Source organism: Bidens hawaiensis, unplaced genomic scaffold (assembly GCF_021521415.1).
Source record: "Bidens hawaiensis isolate Kalapana, Puna unplaced genomic scaffold, B.hawaiensis_p1.1 tig00007738_1, whole genome shotgun sequence".
NCBI lineage: Eukaryota > Viridiplantae > Streptophyta > Magnoliopsida > Asterales > Asteraceae > Bidens > Bidens hawaiensis.
In genome coordinates this window covers 61,099-88,850 of record NW_027491537.1, presented here as the reverse complement: position 1 = coordinate 88,850, position 27,752 = coordinate 61,099, and the positions used below count along the sequence as shown (strand labels likewise).

The following is a 27,752-nucleotide window of genomic DNA, read 5'->3' as shown; positions in this document are numbered from 1 at the left end:
TTTTCGAATACTTTGGATAATTTTTTGAACACTTCGGATATTTAGGATATCTGGAATATTTTTAAAAGTAGTTCTTACACTTTTTTATAGTTATTATTTTATTCGGATATTTTGGATATCCGATTCATTGTCTGATCGGATATCCGACTTTGAACACCCAAATTTGTACCCTTTTCACAATAAAAGTCATTTGTATTTTGATCCAAACCCTGATTGTCAATAAGTGATAAAGATATTTATAAGAATCGTAATACGTTTAGTTACTATTATTTTTTTATTTAAGGACTAACGAATAAAATTATGGCTATCTGATGTAATCCAACGGCAAAAGTCAACTTCATATGCCAATGATCTTAAGCATAGCGCTGGGTAGATCAAGTTAACCCATCTTTTGATATGGGAAAAACATGTCACCTAAAGGTCCATTATGATAAAACACCGGTTAGGGACTTGATTCGAACCTGAAAAATTACAGCCTGCAGTCTAAATCTTATTTTCACTTCAATATCAGTTAAGGGGGTGTTCATATAAGAATAAATAGTTCGTGACAAATGTGAGACAAAAAAAAGTTATTTTTATCTCATTTGTAATTTGATCTCGGAAGTTTGTAGGTGAAGTATGCACCCAAAGTTAAAATCATAAAGAAGTTGAAAGTATTATAAAAGAAAAGGTTAGTTCATATGTAATCAAGTAGTTTCTAGGTGAAGATTGACGAATGCCCTCCAAAAGTTGTACTTAATTATAAAATTGGGTTCACAAGCATCTTGGCTTATAAAAAAGTAGTTCATATGTAATCAAGTAGTTTGTTTTTAGTTTCTTATAGAATAATATTCTTAGAATTTAACTGAGTATTAATAAACTGAAGAAGCGTGTATCGACTTACTTGTATACGATCAACGTTCCTCGGGTACGAGTGTGCTATATCACCGATGGTTTTCCGAGATACGAGTTCTTCCACCTACAAAACGAACAGTACCGTGAGCTTACCCCTCAGAAAGGGACAGAGGGGTCCTCTTTGGGGTAACCCTCCGGTGTGAGAATCAGATATTGTAGGAGAGGATAATCAGGATGTGAAAATGAGTAAAGGACTTAGAATATATTTTCTTGTCTGCCTCCAACTGTGGAGGCGGCCTAGTATTTATAGTGCTAGGGTTTCCAATGATTTGGCTCAGACCCAATTAGGGCCTTTTTAGCCTCCCCCTATTGCTTCGCGCCACGTGTATTTAGGACACCTGGTGCTCTTTCATTGATTATTCTCTGACCAAGGTATTTCACTTGACCCATGTGCCATCAAGTGGTAGCACATGGGCTTTGCTGAGTTGTCCACCTTTCATTGGCAGCTGTCAGCCTCAGCACATTCTTTATTCCTTAAAAGATACCTTCTGGAAGGTTGTCTGATGAGCACAATCACGGTTGTCCTTATCCTGATTTGGATTAGATTATTGTCTCATTTATGCGCCTATCCTGGGGATGCGCGGGGTCTTCTCTTATTCTCACACTGAGTGTGCGCGCTGTGTGCATATGCGATATGCGCCACGCACAGGTGTTTCGTGCGCTTGCGCATAGGTTTCGGCTTTGTGTATTCGTGACATCTTGATTTCAAGCTTCTTATCCGTACTTTATGGGTTGACCCGCCCCGCTCGATGTTGGGGCGGGTGCATACCCCTTCATAAACCATTTTTAGTTACTTTCTTCTTCTCTTTTTTTTTATCTTGTTGGTTAAGTTAAACCAACAAACTGTATAATTAGTGGTTAAACCAGAGTTTTAAATTCTACTTTATATTTCTTTGCTTTTCAAACTCTTCTTATTCGTATGTTGTTAATATTTTGTTTTTCAAACATCATATTTTGTTTTGTTTTTTTTTTTCATACTTCATTGCAACTTCAAACCAATAGATATTATATACATTAGTTTCATATTATTTTTAGATATATAGTTTTTGGATGGAGAGCGCTATTAAGTAATAAGTAGTGTCCTAACATTGGAAGCGCTTTCCAAAAGGAGGTAACCATAAACGCTCGTATGTGTGGGCCTTACGGTGTAGCGTACTGTTAGATAAGTTGATAAGAGCAATACTTTTATCAATGTGTTAATATGTTTGGTGTGCCTATGAAGTTTGTAAATCGTAATTGTATATTTACAGACATTACAAGCTTTATTTCTTAATTTTTTAGTTTTATTTAATTATATAGTTTTCTTTCACCAACTTTCATTGGGTCACTTGAAAAAGTAATAAATACGTTTGATATACTGTTCATTTACAGAGGCGATATGTCGTGCTGGTGGGCTGTTCCGGCTTTGATTTCTGTTGTCGGGTTCAATTTTGGAAACCCTAGGCGACGACAACGCCTTGATTGTTGTCGGCTTCCATTTTGGAACCCTAGGCGACGACAATTGTGGAGATTGGCGGCGGTGGCTTTCATTAATAAATGATGACATTAATTTAAAATGCAATTATCAAATTTTGTGTGTATATAAGGTCGTACTTTATTTTTTACTTTTAAACCTGGATTTTTAGTGTTCAACACGGGAGTTTAATATAACGTTTCAAAGTTACTTTTCCCATAGTTTTACACCTGACACCGCAACGTGCTGAGAAATGGTGTGTCGGTGTTGGGGGGGGGGGGGGGGGGGTTGTGGCGCAAAAGAATAAATTTCTTTTGTTGATAAAGATATAAGGCATTTCATTTTAATATCAACTTCAATTTTGGGGTATGTAACACATTAAGTGACACGTGCAGACATGAAGCCTGTTCTAGCTCAAACATAAGCCTTCCCTGTTGCCAGACAATACATTAATTAGGCTAAGTGTAGTGGGCAACATTTAGGGGTGAAATGAGGCGGTTTTTTTTTTTTGGGGGGGGGACGAGGGCGGGATGTATTTGTTATATATATACATATTATATTACTATTTGTAGCCCCTACACCATTACACCCGAAATACAAATTCTCACCCCTTGTTGTGCGTCACGTGTCGCAATTCGACCCAATTTGTAGCCCCTCCACTACGCATAGCCTTATGGTATCATAATATTCTTTGTAATTTGATTAAAATATAGGATTTCATATTTGTTTTAGGTGTGTTAGCGTAAAAATAAAAAGTGCAACTCCAATCGACTCATAATTAAGAAAGTTGTTCAACATCCAAAAAGCTAGCCATGAAAGCTATGTGATAGAAAAATATATTAGTACCGAGTTATGAATGTAAAACTCAAAACAAAAGCCAAAAACAAAATGATCAACCGCCACCACTACATCCGAACAAACCTCTAGATTTTGTTGAAGGCAACAATGTCACAGCTCTGCACATATTCGTTAATGGGCTCAACCGTGAGACGCTCCTCTATGAGGGAATCCACAGAAACAAGATCATCCACAATTGTCAACATGATTGTCAATTTCTTGATCCCATAACCGACTGGAACAAGCTTTGCTGTAAAAATAATAACAATGTCAAAACTAACTGATCACAAATCAAGTTAAAAATATCTAAAGGAAAAACAGGTCAAAATCAGATGGTCACAAATTAGTAAGATTAGTGCAAGTTTTATTCAAACAAACCAAAAGATAGCAAAAGAAAGAACATGTCAAAAGTGGGTCAAAAGACCACTTTTGATCTGTAACCGACCCACCCTTTTTTAACATCCTACTATGTACACTCTTAGACAAACAATGAGGCTTAAACCTGGTGGTTGCCAGTTAAAAAAAAAATCTAAAAATATAAGGTTGAAAGAGTAAACCATACATGCACCCCACAAAAGTCCGGGCAATTCAACACTGCGGACGGCCTCCTCCAGCTTCTTCATGTCAGTTTCATCATCCCATGGCTTTACATCCATAAGAACAGATGATTTACCACCTAAAGTTAACAAATATCACTTGGTTGTTAATAAATAAAGTATTTTCATATCATTAAACTAGAGTAATACCAAACTTAACCAAACAAACTCACTTTCTTTCTTCTTGGCTGATGCTTTAGCTTGTTCACGTTCTTCAGCTGCCTTCTTTTCCTCCTCAGTCTCATCACCAAAGAGATCAAGGTCATCATCATCCTCGTCAGCAGCAGCTTCCTGAAATATCAAGAGAATCATCGTTTAGTAAATTGAGAGAAACTAAAGACGGCTATATGTAATAATGTAATATAAACTGAATTACAAAGAAAAACAGAAAAAAAGCAAATACCCTCACAGCTTCCTTAGCGGGAGCAACTTCTGCTGCTGGAGCTTGGGCAGAAATTCCAACTCCAGTGGCTTTACCAGGAAAACTACATTGATAATCAAATAAAAAAGAATAAGTAAAACTGTGAACCAATTAATAATCTTTCATGTTCTATCTAACTAAAAGCAGCCTCATCAAATCCAATAAATAAAAAAATTAAACCATATCGTATTACATGTGAATATCTCAAAGTTGCTATCAATTTTGAATTTGTCACATGGCTTAACCAAAACGCCTAATATTTGAGAATAATTACTTATTGAACCTATGACCTATGTCTACCTAGTCATTCTTGCACAAATGCAAAAGAAACATAAAAAATGATCTTTTACATAAATAAGCCATTTTGACATAAAATTGCAGGTAAGATCAGTGTTGTAGAACTCGCTAGGCACTAGTCGGGCAGTGGGGAAAGGACTAGCAATTAATCGGGATTAATTGGATTACCATTTATATGTAATATGCATATATATACCAAATTTTTACATATAAAATTTTTAATTTTGACCGACAACCAAATAACAATTAATCCGAAACTAGTCTGGAGTTTTACAACCATGGCTAAGATCATCCATCTACTCACTATATACCCAAGTTTGCAAATTCAATTTATAATAAAAATAATAATAATAATTTATGTGTAGCATTGTACACAGACCTAAGTAACTAAAGTAATAAACACAAACAATAAAAATACAAATCACATTATTATCTTATATGTTTGAATCAAATACAAATTAAATTACACTATGTTGAATATTTAATTACACTTAATTAACATTCAAACAAACTAGTAGCATCTAAATAAAGCAATGAATTAGGGTTTTTTTTAACAAACCTTGGTGAAAGCTTTGAAGCAATGCAGTCATACCACTTGCTAGCATTAGGATATAGATCTGCACTAGGTTTTCCAGAAACAGCTGCGTAGACCTTGACGTCATCCTTGGTAATTTGATTCCTGTAACATGTAACCAAAAATATAAGCCCTAATTTGATAATAATAATAGGATTAAAAAGAAAGTATTGGAATAATAAATGATGTGTACGGACCCTGAGATGTAGGTTTTGCCGGAGAGGAAGGCTTCGAGAGCCTTGAGGCCGGCCTCGGTGTGCAGATCGGTGAATGTAACAGCCATTGATAATAATATAGAGCTTGAGCTTGCTTTCAAGTGATGTGAGGAAGAGGCAGAGGGTTTTGACAAGAGTATCAAGGACTATTTATGATGACGAAGTGAGGTCGAGAAACCCTAATGTCTCATATTATGTGGTTTGGTTTGGTTCGGTTCGGTTATTCGTTAAAAGCGAAAGTAATCGGCGGTGGTTAATTGATTTCGTTTGTTCGGTAGTTTGTCAGTTTTTTCTTCAATTCGGCTATAAATATATGAAACGAAGGTATAAATTAGGGGCGGCGGAACAAACTTAAATGGGTTGTTTTGGGTCAATATGGAGAACTTTTAAAATTGATGTGGGTCATGATTGATCAAAAGAAATTTGCAAGATGGGTTGAAAAAATACTAGTGATTTTTGGTTATGAGTTAGAATGAGTTTGTTTATGGGTTATAATGGACTAAATTTAACAAGCTTCATCCGATTTTATTTCAAACAAAACCCACGAACCCGAATATAAACCAAGAAATCGAAACCGAAATCAATGAAATCGAACCCGACCAAAATGAAAAAAAAAAGCACAATCGAACCTGAACCGAGAAAAAACAGTTTTTTTTTTATTAACGAACGAGAATGACCGGGAAAACATACTTAGCTTTTTTTTTTTTACTTTTTGCTTTTTTGATTTATATATTTAATTTATTGTATTAATATTTTTGAAAATTTTTAACAGGTTTTTGAAACCTTTTGTTTTTTAATATTTACTTGGGTCAAGATGGGTTAACTTTACCCATCTTGACCTATACCCATCCTAACCCTTTATTTTTAAAACTCATCCTGACTCATACTCATCCTGATCCATCACCCAATTCCAACCAAACCTAATATTGCCACCTCTAGTATAAATATACGAAGTAGATGTATAAATACATGAAATGAAGGTTTAACTAGATGAAATGCATGAAATAAAGGTTCAACCAAAAAAATCAATATATGAATATATGAATGATTCAATGCAATTTAACTAATTTAGTTAACCAGCGGTACGATAAAAAAACTATTACTATTATTTTGGTTAACTTGGTTTTCAGTTAATTTTGGTACCGTTTCATCATTTTTTAGTTAACAGTACGGTTATTGCTCGCCCCTAGTTGTTACAACGAAAACAATAAGGTATAGTTAAGTGAAACCCTACTAAATATTGTAATGTAAGTAATTAACAAAAATTGAGACCCCTTTCTATTTTTTTATAAGGCCCCATGTTCAAGATTTTTTCCAATCCAATAAACAAGCCCAGTCCAATGAAAATATACACATTTGATAATCAAAATTTCAATCAAAATAGAATATTGTAGGTTACATATTGTTAGGAGAATCAAAGTAATAATATTCACTATAAATAGGATTATATACCTTGTCAAAATATAATGGCATAGAAAATCCTATATACTATTCGAAAGTGATATCTTCATCGCGACGTCCCTTTTTCTAACGAGACATTCCATAAAGTTGCAAGTTTGCAACTCTGTTTTCCAATACAATGGTTAGACAAGTGAAGGTATAACAAACTTAGTGTCATGTACATACATACGAATAACTATTTCAACATACCCGATCGAAAGTAACATGTAGAAAAATAATATAACCGAAAACCAGACCAGCTAAACGGATTTAAAACCTGTTTGTCCATGGCTATTTACCAATTTAATAAACCAAAAACACAAACTCTAAAACCAAATTCCTACTACTATTTAACCATAGAAATGAATGACTACAAAGAACTGCCACAAGCTTCATCTACTGCTATATGACATTTACAACCTTCCCTTCTATACATAACACCAAAGAACCATTTACAATTTACAGCAGAGAGGGTGCTATATATGTATATTTATATCTTAATATATATATATATATATATATATATATATATATATATTCATAGAACCTGTACCATATCCACACTTCTGGCTGAATTTGAAGCAGCCAGCAAAGCTGCCCCTATCCCTGATCCGTCTTCCATCACTTTCAGAACCACAAACGGGGCGATTTCTTCACCTAATATTTCTGCTACCGCTTCGTTTAAATATTCTCTAAAAACGGTGTAGCTCGTGTATAGCCCCCCCTCAACTGCCACCACTGTTCGTCTCATTTTACCACTTTTCACACCCTTGATTCTTCCACTGGTTATGCCACCTGTACCATCTCGACCAATCTTCTTCAAGATCCCAACAATGCCTGCAGCTGCCAACCGAGCAGCCCGTCTTGTCACCACGTCACATATTTTGACGACTACTTTTCTAGCTTTTAATGGGACATTGTGTACCTGTTGATACATAAAAAAAACAACCAAAAGCTTTATAAATAGTTCACTCACAACATTTTCGAGTGTGTTTAATGGATCAAAAACAAGTCGGGTTGGATCAACCAGTAAGCATTTCAAAAAATAACAAATTTATATTGGTTTATGAAAACAACACCAACCGTTCTCTTTTAGCTACTTTAAATTTGACCCAAATAAGATTTAAAAAAACCAAGTTGACACATTTATGAATAAAGATGAAAACAAGCCAAGCCACTCGTGAACTATTCAATCTCGGATAATAAAAGCTAAAATCGATCCGAGCATAAACGAGTGGGAGCTCAAAATAAGCTTGTTTATCAAACGAGCTCGACCCCGAATTTAACATATCAAGCCCAAGCTGGCTAGCAAACTTATTATTATATAATGCTTATTTAATATATTTATAACATTATAAATTTATACCATTATTGTATAAAAATTATGACAAAATTAACCAAACAGCATATATTATGTCATATATAAAAATTTAAATTATTAGCATATACAAAAAGTAATTAATGCGTATGCACATTAACAAGTAATAAACGAGCCAAGCCTAAGCTTAAGAAATCTACTCGCGAGCCAAGCCAAGCTCGAGCTTGGACAAACTTGAGCTAAGGAGCCTAAGCTCAACTCATTTACACCCCTATTGTTATACATCAAGTGTGTGTGCGCGTGTGTGTGTGTGTAGAAACCTAAAAGGAAAAAATCTTACATCCAAGGTTTCTTCTAAAATCTTGGCAACTTCACTCAAGTCAGGAGACTCGTCTTCATGCATGGCCGCCATTAGTGGTGTACTGAGTAATATCAAGAAACAATAAAAGTTCAATTTTCTTCACATGGAACTTATGGAATACTTTTGAATCGAATTTAAAAAAGGGCAAAAGAAAATATGTTTTTATAGTAGAAAAAAGACATCCACTTTCTTTGAAAAGAGAAAGAGAATGAAAAGTGGGCTGCTTTAGCACATATACTGATTAGAATATAAACAGAGGACCACCACAGCAGTTTTAGAATTATACAATTATTTTAAGCTAATGAAAATAATTAAATAAAATACGCATGACAATAGAGCAGAAAATGACAACAAACGAACTCGCCTGGTTGTTAAATACTTAAATGTTAAGATTCAAGAGTCTGGTTGAAAACAAAAATAGCATTTCTTAATTTGACACTTTCACCGCCCACTTAATAGTTTATTTATTTATTCGAAAGAACTAACAATAGCAAATAACAAATTACAACCCATTTTCATGCATTAAAAATACTTTCAAAGGACGATTGTCTAATAATTGACACCTACAGCATAAATCAGAACATTGACTTTTTATGCCTATTAAGAAAGTAAAGTGACAACATTATTGTTTCCACCTTCCTAATTTCAAACTTTCAATAGAGATCTGTAGGTTTAATTATTTGAGATAATCATGTCCAATGCACCTTAATGAAGTGTATTTTGGTAAGAAAATAAAAATACCTCAACGCAAAGGGTGTCGACAGCTTAGAAGAAAAGGGTCCAAAAATATCGGACACTAAAGACATCTTGCAGATCACCCTTCTTACAATGTCACCTAAATACATTCCTGATATCATTTTCTCAAAACCCTGTAGCATGATCCCTGTATTAGTCACATAATCATTAAAAAAACCTGTAATTACATAACCATGACACAAAATTAACCTGGTCATTAGGATTCTGGCTCTCAACATCAAGATCAATGTCGTATGACGTTCTAGGCAAATGTGAGGACCAAAAGTTACCCCATTCCATATTAATAACCTGATCAACATTAAGTTACATAAGTTAACTGAATATTTTTGAAAAACAATAATTGATTAGTTAGACCAAAGATACCATGCCTCCTGAAGTCGTTAGAAGACCTTGACATTTAATAACCGCATCAACCCGCTCTAAATAACAGGCATTGGTTCCGGTCCCAATTACAACTGCTGCAACTGTGTCTTTATCGTAAAAATGCCCGACAGCCAATGTCCCCACACTATCATTCACCTGCTTACATTGTACCAATGATTCAGTTTTGGAACAGCATTTGACAGATTTCCTATAGTACCCTTGTTTTACAGGTAACTTAATCTTACACAATTTAACAATTATAATAGTGTTTCGAGGCTAAAATGCAAAGCTAAGAAAGTGGTTTTGCAAAAGGTGGAAAGAAATTGATGTTGCAAAAAGTGGAGAAAAAGTAAAACCTACAAAAGCAACATTTCACTAAAACCTAAAAGGGCAGTCTTCTATAAAAAGTTCCACTTAAATTCCCCTACCACTTTAGTTTGGCTGCTTAATCCACCACTTTGATAAATGACTAGATGCTGACTTCAGCCTTTGAGAATACAAAGCAAATAAAGATTAAAAACACACATGTTGATGTTGGGATCCATTAAGCTACATGACCTATTATTGATGCTAAGATCTACTTATACCCCTCCCCACCACCCAACAAAAACAAAATATGAAAAATCATGTGTGTTCTTTGTGCCACAAAAGTCCTCCATCATAGCACTTAATACATTACTCAAATAGTTTCCAAAGTCCAAATTTCAGGATTATACTTGCTAAATGTTGGTTGTCATTTGACCGACTTCTCTCAAATGATATCTGAAAGTTAACTAGTGTGTTAAAAACAATATGCACTTCGATGTTTGAATGTTTTAAAAATGCCAATTGAGGATACTGAAAATGAAAAAAAAAATGCTGCTATTGAATGTTTCGATCTTCGTAGATCGAAACGCGTGTATTCTAAAGTGTAAGCATGCAGGTTAACATCTACACAAAATAAGAGAGAATTTGGACAGCAAACGTTTAGCAAGTATAAATCTTTAAGCCAGTATGCCAAAAAAAACAAAAAACACAAATGCAAAGGTAACTGATGTGCTTACAAGTGCAGCAACATTCATATCTAGACCTCTTCTAGACAATGCTTTTTGCAGACATTCAACAACATTTTTTTCCACCTGAAATAATAAGCACACGACATTAGATATCTGACGATAGGATTGCATAAGCTCATACTTCAACTATCAAATGATATCATATGTACACTATGAACTCAGTTCTCTATTTTTTTTTCATTCTAAAAAAGTAAATCACATAACTGCACTTTTGCAGCAAGCTTTTGCAAGCATTCTGCATTGCTGATGGTGTTAAACAGATATTTGACAATTGATATTTGCAAATGCTTAAACTAACCATGTCGTCAATGGAAAAACCTTTAGTCCACTTGATCAAAGTGCCTGATGAGACAGACGTTTGCTTCACCGGAAAAGAGAACGTAAATCCAAGATCTTTTCCTTTAACTTGTGAAATCTGTGAATTATCTCCTTTCTTTTCAACAAATTCCTTCAAAGACAAAGCGATAAAATCGAAAAACTCCTGCAAATAACAGTTAAGACATCACATCAACTCACATAAACCTGCAAAGATACAATTGAAAATTCAAGAAAATATTGCTGCTTATAATTTGTCCTGTACCTCGCTCGTTCTAGTCATTAAATGCGGCGGAATAGGTTTCCTCTCAACATCATGTCCAATAATAGACTTCTGACCACCAAGCTGGATTCTAAGAATCCTGAAATTGGTTCCTCCAACATGTAAGGCGTAATATATTCCACTTTCACTTCTGAAAAACAGAGACATGTCATCAACATCAAGAACAACAAACATAAAGTACCACATATTAAACTATTACAATGATGACATATTATTACACTACTAATATATTCACCCAATAATTTCATAATGTGGCATACAATTGCTGAGATAAATTAAAAGCATTTAGTGAAAACTGCATTAAATAGCAACAACACAACAAATGGCTCGATGACATATTCTTTATACATGATAGCTGTCCATTTAAATATCTTTTGTCAACGTAATTTCCACTTTACTATTTATAACCAAAGAAATAACTTCAACAACCTCAACAGAATACTAGTAAACAGTTACTCCATGCCAGATAAGCAATTGACATAATCAAGCTGGACTCAACCCACCATTGGCTGACTCACATTAAATTACCAATAAACATTTTCACTAGCCGTTTCAAACATAAACAACCAATAAGATCAATTCAAAAGATTTTATTCAAACATCAACATTCATAAAGACTAGTTCAAAGCAAAATCGAGCTTCTAGGAGGTTAAATGTTTAAAATCTAAAAATAGTACATGTCATCAAATACTATTCAAATACCAATCAAAATTCACTATTTACAGCTCTAGCAAAGTCAAAAGGCAAAACCACATTCTGCATTAAACCAGAGTCAACCTAATTAAGCAAAAAGAGTCCAACAAGCATCATAATTATAAACTTTAACAAACAACTACAACGAAAGCAGCACACACAATTATTATAAATTAACCCTAATTCATCAGCATTAGCAAATAAACATATAAAATATAAAAATTAGCTGTATCATAAAGTTTCTAGAAGATTAAATTTAATAAAATTAAATAATAATATTTGTCATCAAATACTATTAAAATATCAATCAAAATACATTATTATACCTCTAACAAAGTCAAAACTCAAAAGACAAAACCACATTCTGCATTTAACCAAAGTCAACCTAATTAAAACAAACTGAGTCAACAATCATCCTAATTATAAACTTTAACAGGCTAGAGGTGCACAAACCGTTTTAAACCCCTAACCCAACAGTTCAAACCAGTTATGTTCAGTCAACAAAAGTCAAAACCGGTTTTTTGCCATTTCAGTTCAACAATCATCATAACTAGAAGTGCACAAACCGGTTTAAACCACAAACCGGTTCGGTTCAGTCAACAAAAGTCAAAAACGGTTTAAGTCAGTTTCGGTTCACGTTAAAACCGGTTTCTTTACCAGGTTGCCATCAGTTTTGACCGGTTCCGGTTTCGTTAACAGTTTTGGAACCATTTTCGGTGGAGAGAATTACAAGCAGGTTCCAAACCGGTTTCTACATTATCGGTTTCAAACTAATTCGGTTAACCGGATTTTTTCCCCACCGATATTAACAAAACAACTAAATTTAAACCAGCACACACAATAATCACACATTTAACCTAACTCATTAACACTAACAAAAAGATAAATAAAATAAAATAAAATAATAATAATTATTATTATTATTATTATAAAAAACAAATAAATAACCAAAACAAATATTAACAATTTACCCGTCTGAAAGCTTATCAACAAAAGTAAGCAACATCTTAAGTTTACTTCCACCTTCAGAAGCCAACCCTGCGTGCATCTCAACCGCCATCGCATCCACCACCTGCTTCAACCGTCCAACTGGAGTCGACGCCGTCTCTTCAAACTCATCCACCGCCGCCACAACTCTCCACCACCGTCTCCGGCTCCGTACTCTCCTCGCCGCCATCACTGCCGCGATCGCACAACTCGCCGACGCACACGTCACCGCTAACCCTAACCCTAACTTCCCCATATGCTCTTCAAATAACCGATTACTTAACATATTTCCGTCTCAGCCGCCATAAGTTCCGTTAAAATAGAGAGTTTGCTAACTAATTGCTTAACGGCGTGTTGAAAAGTTAACGGTAACGGAGGATTGGTGTTTTCCGGCGAGTAAACGACGGGTTAATGGTAATAATAATATGCAGAGAAGGTGTTCGATGAAATGCGTGAGAGAGGTGGTCTTTGGACTGAGAAAGCGAACTGGTGGGTACTTATATTATTATTGTCAAATGACGGATTTGCCCTTGGGTCATTAATTAATATATATTGCTTTATTTTTTATGGGGATTTATAAGAATATCCCCATCAACAATCTCACGTTATAAAATTAATTTCTCTCTCTTCAATCTACAAAATTTAACCCATTCCAATCTTTTACTTCCATTAACAATCCAATCTCATCTTTTTTTTAATTAAATAAATTCAATTTATAATTAGTTTTGATTAAAATACGAAAGTTCTTATAATATTTATAGGGTTAAAATACGAATTTAGATACTTATTTTATTTTTGTGAACAGATAATGTTTGATTTTTTAGATTATAAATCTTATCCAAAAAATCTGACTAACCAATAGAAAACTAGTGGTTCAAATAAGATAGTTCAATAATGGTTAAAACTAAAATTTTATATAAAAAATACGATTTTTTAAACAAACTCCATTTTTTAACGAAATTTATACCGGAATGCTTACAAAAAAAAAAACTAAGTAAGACTGTGTTTTTAGATTTTTTTAAAAAGTTAAATATAATAAGTTATAAAACAAAAATCAAAATATATATATAATTAATTGTTAAGAATAAAAAAGAAAAAGTAAAATAAATTCACATATCCACACATATGTTGACAAGTGTCCACTACTTTTTTGGTTATGAGATTGCAAACCCAATTGCCCAGCCGATCAGATCGTTTGCCTTTTGCTATTTTTTCATCTTTTTTTAATAATGAGATTGCAATCTCAATTGCCAATGAGGATAGTTGAAGAGGTAGGTCCCAGCAGAGCCCAGTTGGACCCGCAAGACTCACCTTGAAGAGGGACGTCTGCGCAAGGACCAACTGGTTCCGCAGGACCCACCATGCTCAGAGAAGACCTTACGCGCAGTACGCCAGCTGTTCCCGCATGGAAAGCCTCCCAATGGTTAAGTACCCCGCCTGTCCCCGCAGCTGCGGATACAAGCCATCAGGGAAGGCTACCCGCACTAATAGCAAGGCTACACGCACAAGGCACTAACTCTCAATAATTCAGTGTCACCTGAAGGAATGAGCAAGGCGGGAATATTCCCGCCCAAATGAGCCAGTCCGTATGCTTCTGAAAGATCTTTTGTACTATACCTGCCAAGGTATGGACAAAATAGACAAGATCTGACCAAAGCAGCCCATGAACCAATCACAGGGTGACAGCTCACCGACAACAGTACGAGGAGGAGCATGCTTTAGTACTGTTTGTCACTATTAGCCGCTGCCTACTCACCAACCCTTGTCGTGGCACGCACATAGCCTGCAGTTGGTGGAAAGGGGCAGTACACAGTCGGCCTTGTCACTATCAGCCGTTGCCTACCCACCAACCAGCATGGCACGTGCGTAGCCCATAGTTGGTAGAACAGGAATATTATACAGCTGGCTGTACCTGCTTGGAAACCTACCTTCGGCTATAAATACTCCAACACCTTGGAACGGTATCATCATCTGGTATTTTACCTTCACTAGCTATTTCTCTCAATATACACTTATATTCAGAGCAATCTAGTCTGATTCTCACGCCGGAGGGTGGTCACAAAGAGGAACCCCCCCCCCTCTCAGTGACGAGCTCACGGTGTTTGTTTTGCAGGTCATCTGAAGAACATCCTTCTTTACCAGACCTGACCCTCGTGGGAAACATATATTTAACCCCCAGATTATCCGTAATCTGCCCGGGGTCGATTAGTGTTTCTTCAATAGTCTAAGAGATATATATATATATATATATATATATATATACGATATTTTGTCTCAATAGTTATGGTTAGGTTTATAAAATAATATTGGATTCCATTACTTTAATAAGTAAGTTGTATTTATGTAATGACTATAGTTACTATAATAGTGTTACTTCCGCTTTGATAGGTTTTTAATTCTTTATTAAGATTTCTTTTTAGGGTGGTATTCAAGTTTGCATCTAAGTTCATGTGCACGTTATGATATATAGGTAATGGACTGTAAGTGGATTTAAACTCGGGTAGGGTGGGTTGTATGCGAGTGACAAGTTTTTGGAGTCTCCGACAACCAGTTGAACTTGATCGTTAAAAATAAAATGTTATTATAACGGGCTTCGAATTTTATTTATTTATTTTTTTGATAAAAAACTTTTTTATTTTGTTATAAAACTTAGTTATATACAAAATTTTAAAATTTAGTAAGGTGTATCACCAATATTTTTAAGACTTTATATTTGTTTAAATATTTTGGAACTTAAGGTATTTAATATTTTGTTTCTTTTATCGGTGAAATCTTTTAATAATATGGATTAAAAAGAGTTATGATTTCAGCTTCCACTTTTATGATATTTCATATCCTTCAACATCATGACCATTTTTCCATGATCCTAGCCGTAATGTTTAATTATTAATATTATATTACACATAAATATAAATGTAGTTATAAAGTATAAATAGATATCAAAATATAAGTCAACTGAGTGGTCAAAATTGGTGTAAATTTATTTTAAAGTCAGGCTCCTCTTCGTCTTGTAAAGAAGGGTGCGGTTTTTTATTGGTTGTTTGCGACCGGTCTGTTTATAAAAAGTTCACAGTTTAAAAGTTATAAATTTGTTATGTATTATTATTATTATTATTATTATATAAGTACCACTTGATCCTTTTTGGGTTCAACAGAAACTTTTGAGAGGTTAGTTGGCTCACCGACAACAGTACGAGGAGGAGCATGCTTTAGTACTGTTTGTCACTATTAGCCGCTGCCTACTCACCAACCCTTGTCGTGGCACGCACATAGCCTGCAGTTGGTGGAAAGGGAACAGTACACAGCCGCCCTTGTCACTATCAGCCGTTGCCTACCCACCACCCAGCATGGCACGTGCGTAGCCCATAGTTGGTAGGACAGGAATATTATACAGCTGGCTGTACCTGCTTGGAAACCTACCTTCGGCTATAAATACTCCAACACCTTGGAACGGTATCATCATCTGGTATTTTACCTTCACTAGCTATTTCTCTCAATATACACTTATATTCAGAGCAATCTAGTCTGATTCTCACGCCGGAGGGTGGTCACAAGGAGGAACCCCCCCCCTTCTCAGTGACGAGCTCACGGTGTTTGTTTTGCAGGTCATCTGAATAACATCCTTCTTTACCAGACCTGACCCTCGTGGGAAACATCTATTTAACCCCCAGATTATCCGTAATCTGCCCGGGGGCGATTAGTGTTTCTTCATTGGCGCCATCCGTGCATAAAAGCTAGAACCAACTCTCAGTTTTTTCAAAATTTCTGAAGAAATGGTTAACGTTACTCCGGTCACAAGGCCAGTAAGTGACCAGGAAACCCCGGTAACCACAACCCCAGCCACTGGGAGGAACACCGGCGGTTATACAAATTTTACGAACACTACCCCGGTTACCCAAGCCGGGGCAAGTGCAGTAAACAATATTTCACTGGGGTTCACTGATGCCCAGTTGGATAAACAGGCGGAGCTCCCTCGCCAAACACTCGATTAAGTTAAGGCGTGGGCCGAAGCACGTCAGAAAGAGTTCCAAGCTGAGTTGGATGAACGTTTGCGTTCACTCCAACAGGCTGACGAATTCGGAAGTACTCGACAACAGCTCAACATGAACAGTGAGTGCGAGTACTCGGACGATGATCGGGAAGAATCTGACACCGACGCAAACCCTAGCCACAGGGCGAAAGGGAAGCGTAAGGAAACGGACTTCCAACCAAGAAGGAATTTTGGAGAAACCTTCAAACCAAGGAACGCGGGAGGAAACCCACGTGACTTCTCCAAAACCTTTAGACCAACTGCAGCAAATGCGGGAAAGTCCAAGTTTGCAAGGGACATTGCGGAAGCAATCGCCCCGAGAAGTGCCAAACAGATGTCCAACATCGGCACTTATGATGGTATGTCCGACCCAGATTATCACTTGAACAGATTCATAGCGGGGGCAACCGTCAGCAGCTGGACGGAACCCACGTGGTGTTATATGTTCCAGATGACGCTGGTTGGAGCGGCCAGGGCGTGGTTCGATCGTTTACCGGTCCACCACATCTATGATTGGGCGGACTTTCAGCACAAGTTCAGCCAACACTTCAGTCAACAGAGGAAATATACTGAAGAACAGTGGACGATCCTCAACTGCGTCAGAGAGGAGGATGAATCTTTACTAGACTTCATCACTCGCTTCAACTCCAAAAAGCTGAGTCTGGGCGACATAAGTGAAGATCTTGTTCGCGCCGCTTTCATCCAGGGGGCCGAATACCCAGAGCTTATCCGCACGTTGACGGGTAAGGACGGCATGCCATCAACATGGGATACCATCATGACGGCGGCCAAGCGCTTTGCCGAGACGGAGAAGCAACTGGGTAGGGACCTTCCCCAGAGTACACATCTCTACACGCAGAGGACCGGAGAAAACAATGTTCGGATCGCCCGGCAGAACAAAAAGAGGAAGCTAGGTATTTGGCAGTCAAGTGTAAACTTTGACACCTCATCCAGCTCTCGCCCTCTTGTTGGCGGAAGGGATAACACGCACCCTTCAAGCCGAAAACACCGGTGGACGCCACTCACCAAAAGCGTCACGGAGATATTTGCTACCGAAAAACTCCCATGGCCAAAAGCTCCAATGATCCGGCAACGACCTAATGCGGATCAGAGCAAATTCTGTGACTTCCACGGGACAAAGGGTCACAGTACAGAGGAGTGTACATCCTTGAAGGATATAGTTGAACATTCGTCAAGGATGGAAGACTTGCACACTTTGTGGCATCAATCAAGAATGGAGGGAGGAATGAGAAACGGTACAAAGGCAATGGACGAAAGCCCGTTGACATCAGCATCCACATGGTTCATACTAACATTACAGGAAGAAAAAGAAGAACGACAGAACCATGCGCGTGGAAGGAAGCTGAGGTGCGCTTCCCGCGAGTGCCAGGAGGACCCAGCAAAGAAGGCCTTATCGTCATCAAAAGCCAGCTGGGGCACTACATCACTTCACGCACTCTTGCTGACAACGGCGCCTCGTCAAGGGTCTTGATTCAGCCAGATGACAATTGGTTTGCCCTCACCAAGGGTCTTGATTCAGCCAGATGACAATGATGCGGAAAGACGGTTAGACCTGATGCTAACCGAGGAACGCAGAGACTTAGCCACAGCGCGTGAAGAAAACTACAAGCGACAAATGCAAAAGTACTACAACACGCGGGTAAAGCTCTGCAACTTCAACGTAGGAGACTACATATTGCGTAACAACGAGGCTTCAAACCAAGAGCGCCCAGGAAAACTGGCACCGGTCTGGGAAGGACCATACATTATCAAAGAAGTTTTGGGAAAAGGCGCATACCGGCTCGAAAGGCTCGATGGCACTCTTATCCCAAGAACGTGGAACGGAGCTCAATTACGCAAATGTTACATGTAGATCAATTCCAAATTTGTAAAGGCCTAGAGCCACTTCTAATGGAAATGATTCTCCTTTCACATTGTGTTGATAGCCTTACCTTTATACTTATGAACTTCCCACGCTAATATGCCGGTATTCACCGCATAAATATGGGAAGAAGTAAGTCGTTGCGTGTGGAAGGCGGCAAAACCCGCATAAACACATAAAACTGTAAAAATTTTTAAGGAAAACCTTCACGCAGGTCAGCCATAGGTGAAGTTTGGTCATCCCAATAAATGAAAGTGACGGTCCTACCCGCACAATCATGATAAAGGAAACTGAACATTGACCTATTGGCAACCGCGCGTCGAAATGTCAACTTATTCAAAACACTTACAAAATTTCAAAGGAAAAGATGAGGAAAACTTCCACACAGGTCAGATATAGGTAAAGTTTAGCCATCCTACTAAGTGCAAGTGACGGTCTTATTCGCACAATCACGAAAGAGGAAGCAAAACTTTAACTTATTATCTGCCACGTTGAAAAGTTAACTTATCTAAGTACTAAAGAAATTGCTAAGTTAAATCAAAATATGCGTGAAATAAACACGGCAAGGCATTAGCAAATAATCTTTATTCCATCAAAATTCAAATATTACAAAGATTGCTGGGTACATACCCGCATACAAAAGAAGGTATACAAGAATAAAAATCTACTCTAATGGTGGAAAGGGATCTTAAGGATCAAGCTTCAGGACCACTTCCACTTGGACCCGCACCATCAGTAGAGTGTGGCGGTTCAAGGAAAGCTTTAAGGATAGCTAGCCCATCATCAGCAGCAGCAATCTCGTTCACCTTCTCCACCACCGGATGTGGGAAGGCAGCATACTGATTCACTGCTTGGTCATACGCAGCTTCAGTATCCACATTGTAAAAAGGGAAGTTGGAAGGCGGGATGCCTTATTCAACAAACCCTAGACCAAGCAGGAAGCCAGCCTTTTCCCCATCCTCATGAGAAGCGTTGAGGGCTGCGCTCATCGCATCATCATATGATGTGTTCGTAAACACCCGATGCATAACCTACAAAATAGAAGTTTGTCAAACTCAAGAGTGAAGAAAAGCGTAAAGAAATTAGAAGTTAGGAAGCTGCGCATACCTGCGACAACGCTTCTCGAAGAAGCCATTCCTTGGCAACCAGAGCGTCCTGGAGGGCAGCTTGAGCTTCATTACGGGCGCGTTCGGCTTCGTTCTTTGTGAGGTTGGCAAGCAACACATCTTTGGCTGCAGCCTCTTCGACGCCCTTTAGCTTACGCTCAGCGTGGTCAAGCACCCCCCTCTGGTCCAAGATCTCTTGGAGCTTCTTGGCATCTTCCATGGCCAAGGCATCATGAGCCTGCTGGAGCCTCTCTAATTTGGCTTTAAGTTCTTCATTCTCGATGCGTAGAGGCTCAGCAACAGCTTCAGCCTTGGTGGCCCTCTCGGTTGCGTTCCTGTCAGTTTCCTTGGCCAGCCGAAGCTGTTCGTTAACAGCTTGGGCAGCCTTGGAACGGGCCTCCAGACGAGCCTGAACGTCAACCTCAAGGGCCTTGAAGGCCTTCTCCTTTTCCGCAGCAATGGCGGCAAGCTTCACATTCTCCTCCCGGATGGCCCGCGCCTGAGCCACATCAAGGCTACGCGCCGTCTTTAACTTGTCGTTTTCACAACAAAGTAGCTCGACGCGCGGCTGCATCCGGGCGAGAAGAATTCTGAGCTCGTTGGACAGCCTACCTTCCTGGTAGCTGGCCATGGCCTCCCCCAGCGCACCGCTTGGGGCGGCGTGACGCGCCCATTCCACGAAGTCCTCAGCAGTACGGAGGGTCGTTCCCCGGCGGATCTTCTACCGAGGAGCGTACACCTCGTTGGAATCACGAACTGCAATAAAACAAAAAACAGTTAAGAGAGAGAAATAATGAAAGGGATATGGGCCACAATAACCCTACGCACCTGTAGGGTCGACAACAGGCCGATAGCCACCAAACCCATCACCTGAACCTAAGGGATATCCATCCAAAAGGTCAAAGAGACGGGAAGGAGGCAAGGATTGGCTAGACGCCCCAACCCCAAACGTACCTGAAGGACCGGCCGTAGTCGCAGGCGCCGGAGGAGAAATGGTGGAGGCTGCCGCGGCGGAAACCAACGGAGTTGAACTCACCGGAGGTGAACTCACAACCGTGGCCGCGGCTGCGGAAGAACCCGCAAAAGAAATCACCGCCGGCTCAGTGATGGATTCGGTCAAAATGGCACTGACAGCCGGCGGGGATAAGGTTACAGCTGGAACAGTTGGCTCAACGGGATGAGCAACTGAACCAGTACTGCAAGAAGGCGTAGCCGCCTGGGTCATCGCCTCGGGTAGGTTGACCAAACCTACCTTCATGGGTCCAGAGCTGCTCCCTCCCGCTCCACTTTGGAATGCTGTAGCATCCACGCCTGCACGAAGACAAGATATATAAGTATAATAGCGGAAAGATAAGAAGTTAAAATTATGAACACTTACGGGTCATTTTGAGCCTGAAGGAGCGAACAGGCGGGGACGAACCCGATGGAGCTGGCCTCTTCGTACCGGTTACCGTCGTCGTCCTGAGCTGCTCGGAGGTGACAGCCGTTTCAACCTCCGGAGCAGTGGTCTTAACACCACCGGGGTTCCCCGCCGCCTCTTCACTCTCGGTCTCTGACTCGGACCGATTCACCGGATCGGCAGCGGAGGCAACCTTCGCCTTCCCCTTCCCGCCGGCAGCCTTCTTCTTCCTCGCCAATAAAGGACCATCTGCGGATTCCTCATCAGAAGACGATAAAATTAGAGGAATTCCCGCAGAGGTTTCAGCATTGACAGGGCGAGGGTTAAAAAGTTCTTTACATGGCCGCCTGGCGCTCAGGATCTCGTGGCCTGGCGGGTAGACCTCCACGAACCGATCCGCCGTCTGCTCAAGGATGGGCAACTCGTTCTCATCCAGAGCACGAGTACCCATCCGAGCGGGACCATCACTCTCCCGCGGCTGCAGGAGAGACTGCAAGTCGTTTCCCTCTGAAATAAAAAAAAAAAGAAACAGTTAGAAGAAAAACCTATATCAACAAAGAAGACAGAGCATACCATAAGAGACAGAGTTCAAACCGTATTCGAGGACGATGGGAATCTGGGACGCCTCCTTCCACACCCGGCTCATCCCGAGCATCACCATCCCGGACTCCGCAAAGCGGTACACCGGAGTCTGGATCCGGGAGATCTTGGCGAACCACTCCGCCTCTTGGTGGTTGAGGGCGTGAAGGGCGGGGAGTGTTCTCCCATTCTTAAACGTCATCGCAAGGGGGACGACGCGAGGGGGAGATAAAGAAAAACTCCCGCTTCCACGACCGAAGACTGCGCTCGGTGGCGCAAATCTTCAGACCCTTGATCCGGTTGACCAGGGTGTACCACCCTTGGATGCACCTCCAGAAGTAGAAGGTCATCAGGCGGTCGACATGGGGCTCTACACCCATAATGAGGCACACCCACTCGAAATGGCGGATCTTCGCGATCGCCATTGGGTGTACCTCCGTCAAGTGTACACCGTGTCTCTCCAGAACACGGTACACAAACTTCGTCAATGGGAACCTCAGATTCCCATAGACGAAGAATGCAGCGTACACCCCTATCTTGCCCTTGGGGGCATCGTACACCGTCTGATGAGGCTCCGGAAACTCAAGCTCGAAAGGCTCGAGCATGAACTTCCGGACGATGTACTGGTAGAGGTCAGTAGGAAGAGCGCACTGGCACTCGCCGGCAGTGCTCTTGTCGTCCTTTTCGGACGTCGACGTCGGGTTCTCGACGAACAACTCAGCCTCCTCGGCAGTGGCCTCAAAATCACGGGTAGAAGACATGTTTTGGATGTACAGAACAACGATTTCAGAAGAATGCTCGATGGAATAATGAGTATTCGCCGGAAATCGTTTTAAGAAGATGAAGAGAGAAGTGAAAGTGTGGACTAAGGTGCACCCTCTCGCCCTTTATATACTCATCGCAATTAATGCGATGAATTTAATGCGGAAGAGAGAGAAATCGCAGGTGCAATGAAACTATGACACGTGGCAAAGAGCAAGCTGGCAACAGCTGTTGAAAGGACGCGTGCCATTAATTTCGCGGCCACGCGCCCGAAAAATCGCGCCCACGCGCCTGAAAAAGCGCCTGGAATGACCATATACTGTCACGTCGCCATAACTTCCTGCACGTCCTGACACTGTCAGAAGAAACCGTCGGACGACGTTTCAACGGTTTTGACTGTTCTTATCCTTTCACCAACTCTTCGAATTTCAAAAAGATTCAAAAGTAAGCGGGAAAATACCCCTTACCTTGGCAACCAAGTAACTATAAGACAAGTGCGAGTACAGTGTCAAGGCAAAACCCTTCACATACTTAGCACCCGCAGGGAATGGACGCCAAGAATACCTTGGAAGTAAGATAACTATAAGACGAGTGCGGGTACAGTGTCAAGGCGAAACCCTTCACATACTTAGCACTCGCAGGGAATTGAAACCAAGAAGGATCTTCTGGGCCATGCTTGCGGAAAGGGAAATAACATCTCCGCATAGCGGGAACGTTGAGAACTAGATTGTTTGAAGCTCCAGGATGGAATTGGTTCTTTAACATAATTGATCACTATGTTTAAAACTACCAAAACCTCGTGGAGAATCTACAAGTGAAACTCAACGCTCCTGACTTGCGAGGAGGTTACACACCTAGCCGCATCATACCCATAGATCAAGCAGAAAAGTCGGGAATTTCTGCACGTGACATTAGGGAAACCGCGGGAAGAATCCCCACGGACAACCTTAAAACTAAATCCTTTTCAAAACCCCTTGCTTAAGTCCAAAGTTCACCTCACTTATTAAAAATTCATGAGAAGAACATTGGACTGGGGGGACTTGAAGAGGTAGGTCCCAGCAGAGCCCAGTTGGACCCGCAAGACTCACCTTGAAGAGGGACGTCTGCGCAGGGACCAACTGGTTCCGCAGGACCCACCATGCTCAGAGAAGACCTTACGCGCAGTACGCCAGCTGTTCCCGCAGGGAAAGCCTCCCAATGGTGAAGTACCCCGCCTGTCCCCGCAGCTGCGGATACAAGCCATCAGGGAAGGCTACCCGCACTAATAGCAAGGCTACACGCACAAGGCACTAACTCTCAATAATTCAGTGTCACCTGAAGGAATGAGCAAGGCGGGAATATTCCCGCCCAAATGAGCCAGTCCGTATGCTTCTGGAAGATCTTTTGTACTATATCTGCCAAGGTATGGACAAAATAGACAAGATCTGACAAAGCAGCCCATGAACCAATCACAGGGTGACAGCTCACCGACAACAGTACGAGGAGGAGCATGCTTTAGTACTGTTTGTCACTATTAACCGCTGCCTACTCACCAACCCTTGTCGTGGCACGCACATAGCCTGCAGTTGGTGGAAAGGGAACAGTACACAGCCGGCCTTGTCACTATTAGCCGTTGCCTACCCACCAACCAGCATGGCACGTGCGTAGCCCATAGTTGGTAGAACAGGAATATTATACAGCTGGCTGTACCTGCTTGGAAACCTACCTTCGGCTATAAATACTCCAACACCTTGGAACGGTATCATCATCTGGTATTTTACCTTCACTAGCTATTTCTCTCAATATACACTTATATTCAGAGCAATCTAGTCTGATTCTCACGCCGGAGGGTGGTCACAAGGAGGAACCTCCCCCCTTCTCAGTGACGAGCTCACGGTGTTTGTTTTGCAGGTCATCTGAAGAACATCCTTCTTTACCAGACCTGACCCTTGTGGGAAACATATATTTAACCCCCAGATTATCCGTAATCTGCCCGGGGTCGATTAGTGTTTCTTCAATAGTCTAAGATATATATATATATACGATATTTTGTCTCAATAGTTATGGTTAGGTTTATAAAATAATATTGGATTCCATTACTTTAATAAGTAAGTTGTATTTATGTAATGACTATAGTTACTATAATAGTGTTACTTCCGCTTTGATAGGTTTTTAATTCTTTATTAAGATTTCTTTTTAGGGTGGTATTCAAGTTTGCATCTAAGTTCATGTGCACGTTATGATATATAGGTAATGGACTGTAAGTGGATTTAAACTCGGGTAGGGTGGGTTGTATGCGAGTGACAAGTTTTTGGAGTCTCCGACAACCAGTTGAACTTGATCGTTAAAAATAAAATGTTATTATAACGGGCTTCGAATTTTATTTATTTATTTTTTTGATAAAAAACTTTTTTATTTTGTTATAAAACTTAGTTATATACAAAATTTTAAAATTTAGTAAGGTGTATCACCAATATTTTTAAGACTTTATATTTGTTTAAATATTTTGGAACTTAAGGTATTTAATATTTTGTTTCTTTTATCGGTGAAATCTTTTAATAATATGGATTAAAAAGAGTTATGATTTCAGCTTCCACTTTTATGATATTTCATATCCTTCAACATCATGACCATTTTTCCATGATCCTAGCCGTAATGTTTAATTATTAATATTATATTACACATAAATATAAATGTAGTTATAAAGTATAAATAGATATCAAAATATAAGTCAACTGAGTGGTCAAAATTGGTGTAAATTTATTTTAAAGTCAGGCTCCTCTTCGTCTTGTAAAGAAGGGTGCGGTTTTTTATTGGTTGTTTGCGACCGGTCTGTTTATAAAAAGTTCACAGTTTAAAAGTTATTATTATGAATCCACCGACGTTTTTTTGGATGACCACTTTTCAAAGGTGAATCCACCGACGATTTTTGATGACCATTTCTTTCAAAGCAATAATGCATGTTTGTCCCCCCTAAATAGTATTCACAAACAGTATTCTAACATTATAAATAGAGTGTATGTATAACGAGTACTGGCATCCCAAAAGATATTACATTCTCACTTTTCTTATCCCCTGTCTCTTTATCAATTAAATAATCTTGTTGTAATTAAGAGTAATATCATAACACGTTATCAGCACGAGCCGCTTATATCCTAACCAAGAAAGGTAATAGACACAAAGGTATCTACATAAGCATCATAAACATTTCTTTAATTATGTACATTAGATATATATCTATGCATATACATATACTAACTAATATACTGAGTAATAGCAATAATGTATATAAACATTGTTATTAAAATTTGATAACTATTTTAGAAGTTAGATTTATTTACACTAACAATTCTATTCTTATTATTGTGCATACTAATTATATATATTTTATAAAATAAACTGTATTTAATATCTTATTTATTATCTTACTTTAAAATAATTAATATTATATATTATATATACACACACACACAAACGGTAATATTACCGTTATAAACGGTAATATAACCGTTTTAAATGGGTTATAAACCTCCACTATAAATAACCAATCATTAACCCCATTTCATTACAACAAACATTCTTCTTATTAAATTTATCCAAGATAAAATTCTCAAAATGATTCACCTGGTTTTGATGTTGGTCACTATAATGCTTATACTACTTCTCATTCTAATTTTTAATCTCCCATCTGAAGAGTTCGGCATGTTCTTTTTCTTTTATATGTTTATAGCTCTACCAATGTATTGTATCTCATTGTTGATTGATATATATGGATTCTAATATTTATCTTATTATTTGCTCTATTATGTTTAGCAACAAAATGTCAAATATAGCAAAACTCGAATTCCCAGCACTCAACATTTCTGGAGAAAATTATATGTCTTGGACAGCAAATGTCAAAAGACATTTAAAATCTATGGATGTGTTAGACGCAATCCAAGAACACAATGATTGCTCTGACCAGGATAAAGCAAGAGCTGATGTTTTCATCCATAAACATATTGATGAATTGCTACAGCATGAGTATTTTAATTATGATAACCCATATATGATATGGGAAGATTTGAAAAGCAGATTCGGTCATCTAAAGGAAGTTTTACTTCCTACTTCTAGAGATGAATGGAACAGTCTTAGGTTCCAAGATTTTAAGAGGGTAAATGATTACACCTCTGCTTTATACCGAATCTGTTCAAAGCTAGAATTTTGTGGGTATCCCGTAACAGAGGAAGAAAAGTTAGAGAAAACTTTCTCCACGTTTCATGCATCAAATATAAACTTGCAAACACATTATCGTTTGCAGAATTTTAAGAGATACTCTGATCTAAATGCATTACTCCTTGTAGCCGAGAAAAATAATGAATTATTGATGAAAAATCATCAATCTCGTCCCACGGGTTCACTAGCAATACCAGAAGCACATGTTGCTCACAAAAGTTCTCATAAAAATTCTGATCATAAATGGGAACAAAGTCGAGGACGAGGCCGTGGACGTGGACGTGGTCATTTTGACAAAAGGCATTTTAATGATCGTAAGCATCAATTCAAATGGAACAATAACTCTTACGGTCGTGGTCGTGGCCGTGGTCGTGGTCATAACCAGAGAGCCAATAATTATCATGTCCCACACAATACCAATTCCAACCACCAAAATAAATGGAATGAAGCTGGTAGGTCCGAAAACAATGGCACTTCATGTTTTAGATGTGGAAGTACAAACCACTGGGCAAAGGCTTGTCGCACAGCTCCACATCTGTGTGAACTGTACCAAGCCTCTCTAAAAGGAAAAGAGAAAGAAGTAAACCATGTTGATAACTTTAATAATATCAATGCTGAGCTGAGCGTTGAAGACTTTGGGATAGAACTTTGAAACAAAGTTGCTTGACTATTATAATTAGATGCAATTATTAAGTGTGTTCTCATTATCTTTAATTATGTAGTTTCTCTTCCATGTACTACTTGTGTTCCAATTAAAGTTCTTATTAAAATATCATATGTCTTCGTTATACACTTATTTTTTTTCTCTCTTAATATTTTTCAAGATTTAAAATGAAAATCACCGGAGCACAAGATCAAACAAATGAAGAAGATATATGTATAGCGGATAGTGGAGCCACGCATACTATACTTAGATCTAAAAAATATTTTTATGAACTGAAA

General features: G+C 38.9%; 2 protein-coding genes across 2 annotated transcripts; both read right to left on the bottom strand.

Annotated features, from left to right (window-relative positions):
• Positions 1–3,160: 3,160 nt before the first annotated feature.
• Positions 3,161–5,431, bottom strand: LOC143635906 (elongation factor 1-beta 2-like). Its single transcript, XM_077103619.1, has 6 exons — positions 5,270–5,431; positions 5,058–5,177; positions 4,184–4,265; positions 3,954–4,071; positions 3,747–3,860; positions 3,161–3,434 (listed from the first exon to the last, which is right to left on the bottom strand). The coding sequence occupies exons 1-6, from the start codon at positions 5,353–5,355 to the stop codon at positions 3,271–3,273; spliced, it is 684 nt and encodes a 227-aa protein (XP_076959734.1). The 5' UTR covers positions 5,356–5,431; the 3' UTR covers positions 3,161–3,270.
• Positions 5,432–6,891: 1,460 nt separating this feature from the next.
• On the bottom strand, positions 6,892–13,399 carry LOC143635915 (hexokinase-3-like). Its single transcript, XM_077103627.1, has 9 exons — positions 12,843–13,399; positions 11,161–11,308; positions 10,879–11,061; positions 10,569–10,643; positions 9,526–9,681; positions 9,352–9,450; positions 9,148–9,275; positions 8,386–8,467; positions 6,892–7,652 (listed from the first exon to the last, which is right to left on the bottom strand). Exons 1-9 carry the CDS (start codon positions 13,142–13,144, stop codon positions 7,266–7,268), a joined length of 1,560 nt encoding a protein of 519 aa, XP_076959742.1. The 5' UTR covers positions 13,145–13,399; the 3' UTR covers positions 6,892–7,265.
• Positions 13,400–27,752: the final 14,353 nt, after the last annotated feature.

What these genes read in the sequence shown, in the direction of transcription:
- LOC143635906 (XM_077103619.1), bottom strand. Translation starts at nt 5,355, where the DNA reads ATGGCTGTTACATTCACCGATCTGCACACCGAGGCCGGCCTCAAGGCT. An exon ending in GCTTCAAAGCTTTCACCAAG is followed by an intron (nt 4,266 to 5,057) that starts GTTTGTTAAAAA and finishes TTATCAATGTAG; the next exon opens with TTTTCCTGGTAAAGCCACTG. An exon ending in CGGACTTTTGTGGGGTGCAT is followed by an intron (nt 3,435 to 3,746) that starts GTATGGTTTACT and finishes TTATTTTTACAG; the next exon opens with CAAAGCTTGTTCCAGTCGGT.
- LOC143635915 (XM_077103627.1), bottom strand. Translation starts at nt 13,144, where the DNA reads ATGTTAAGTAATCGGTTATTTGAAGAGCATATGGGGAAGTTAGGGTTA. An exon ending in TAACGACTTCAGGAGGCATG is followed by an intron (nt 9,451 to 9,525) that starts GTATCTTTGGTC and finishes AATGTTGATCAG; the next exon opens with GTTATTAATATGGAATGGGG. An exon ending in TCGACACCCTTTGCGTTGAG is followed by an intron (nt 8,468 to 9,147) that starts GTATTTTTATTT and finishes GATATTACTCAG; the next exon opens with TACACCACTAATGGCGGCCA.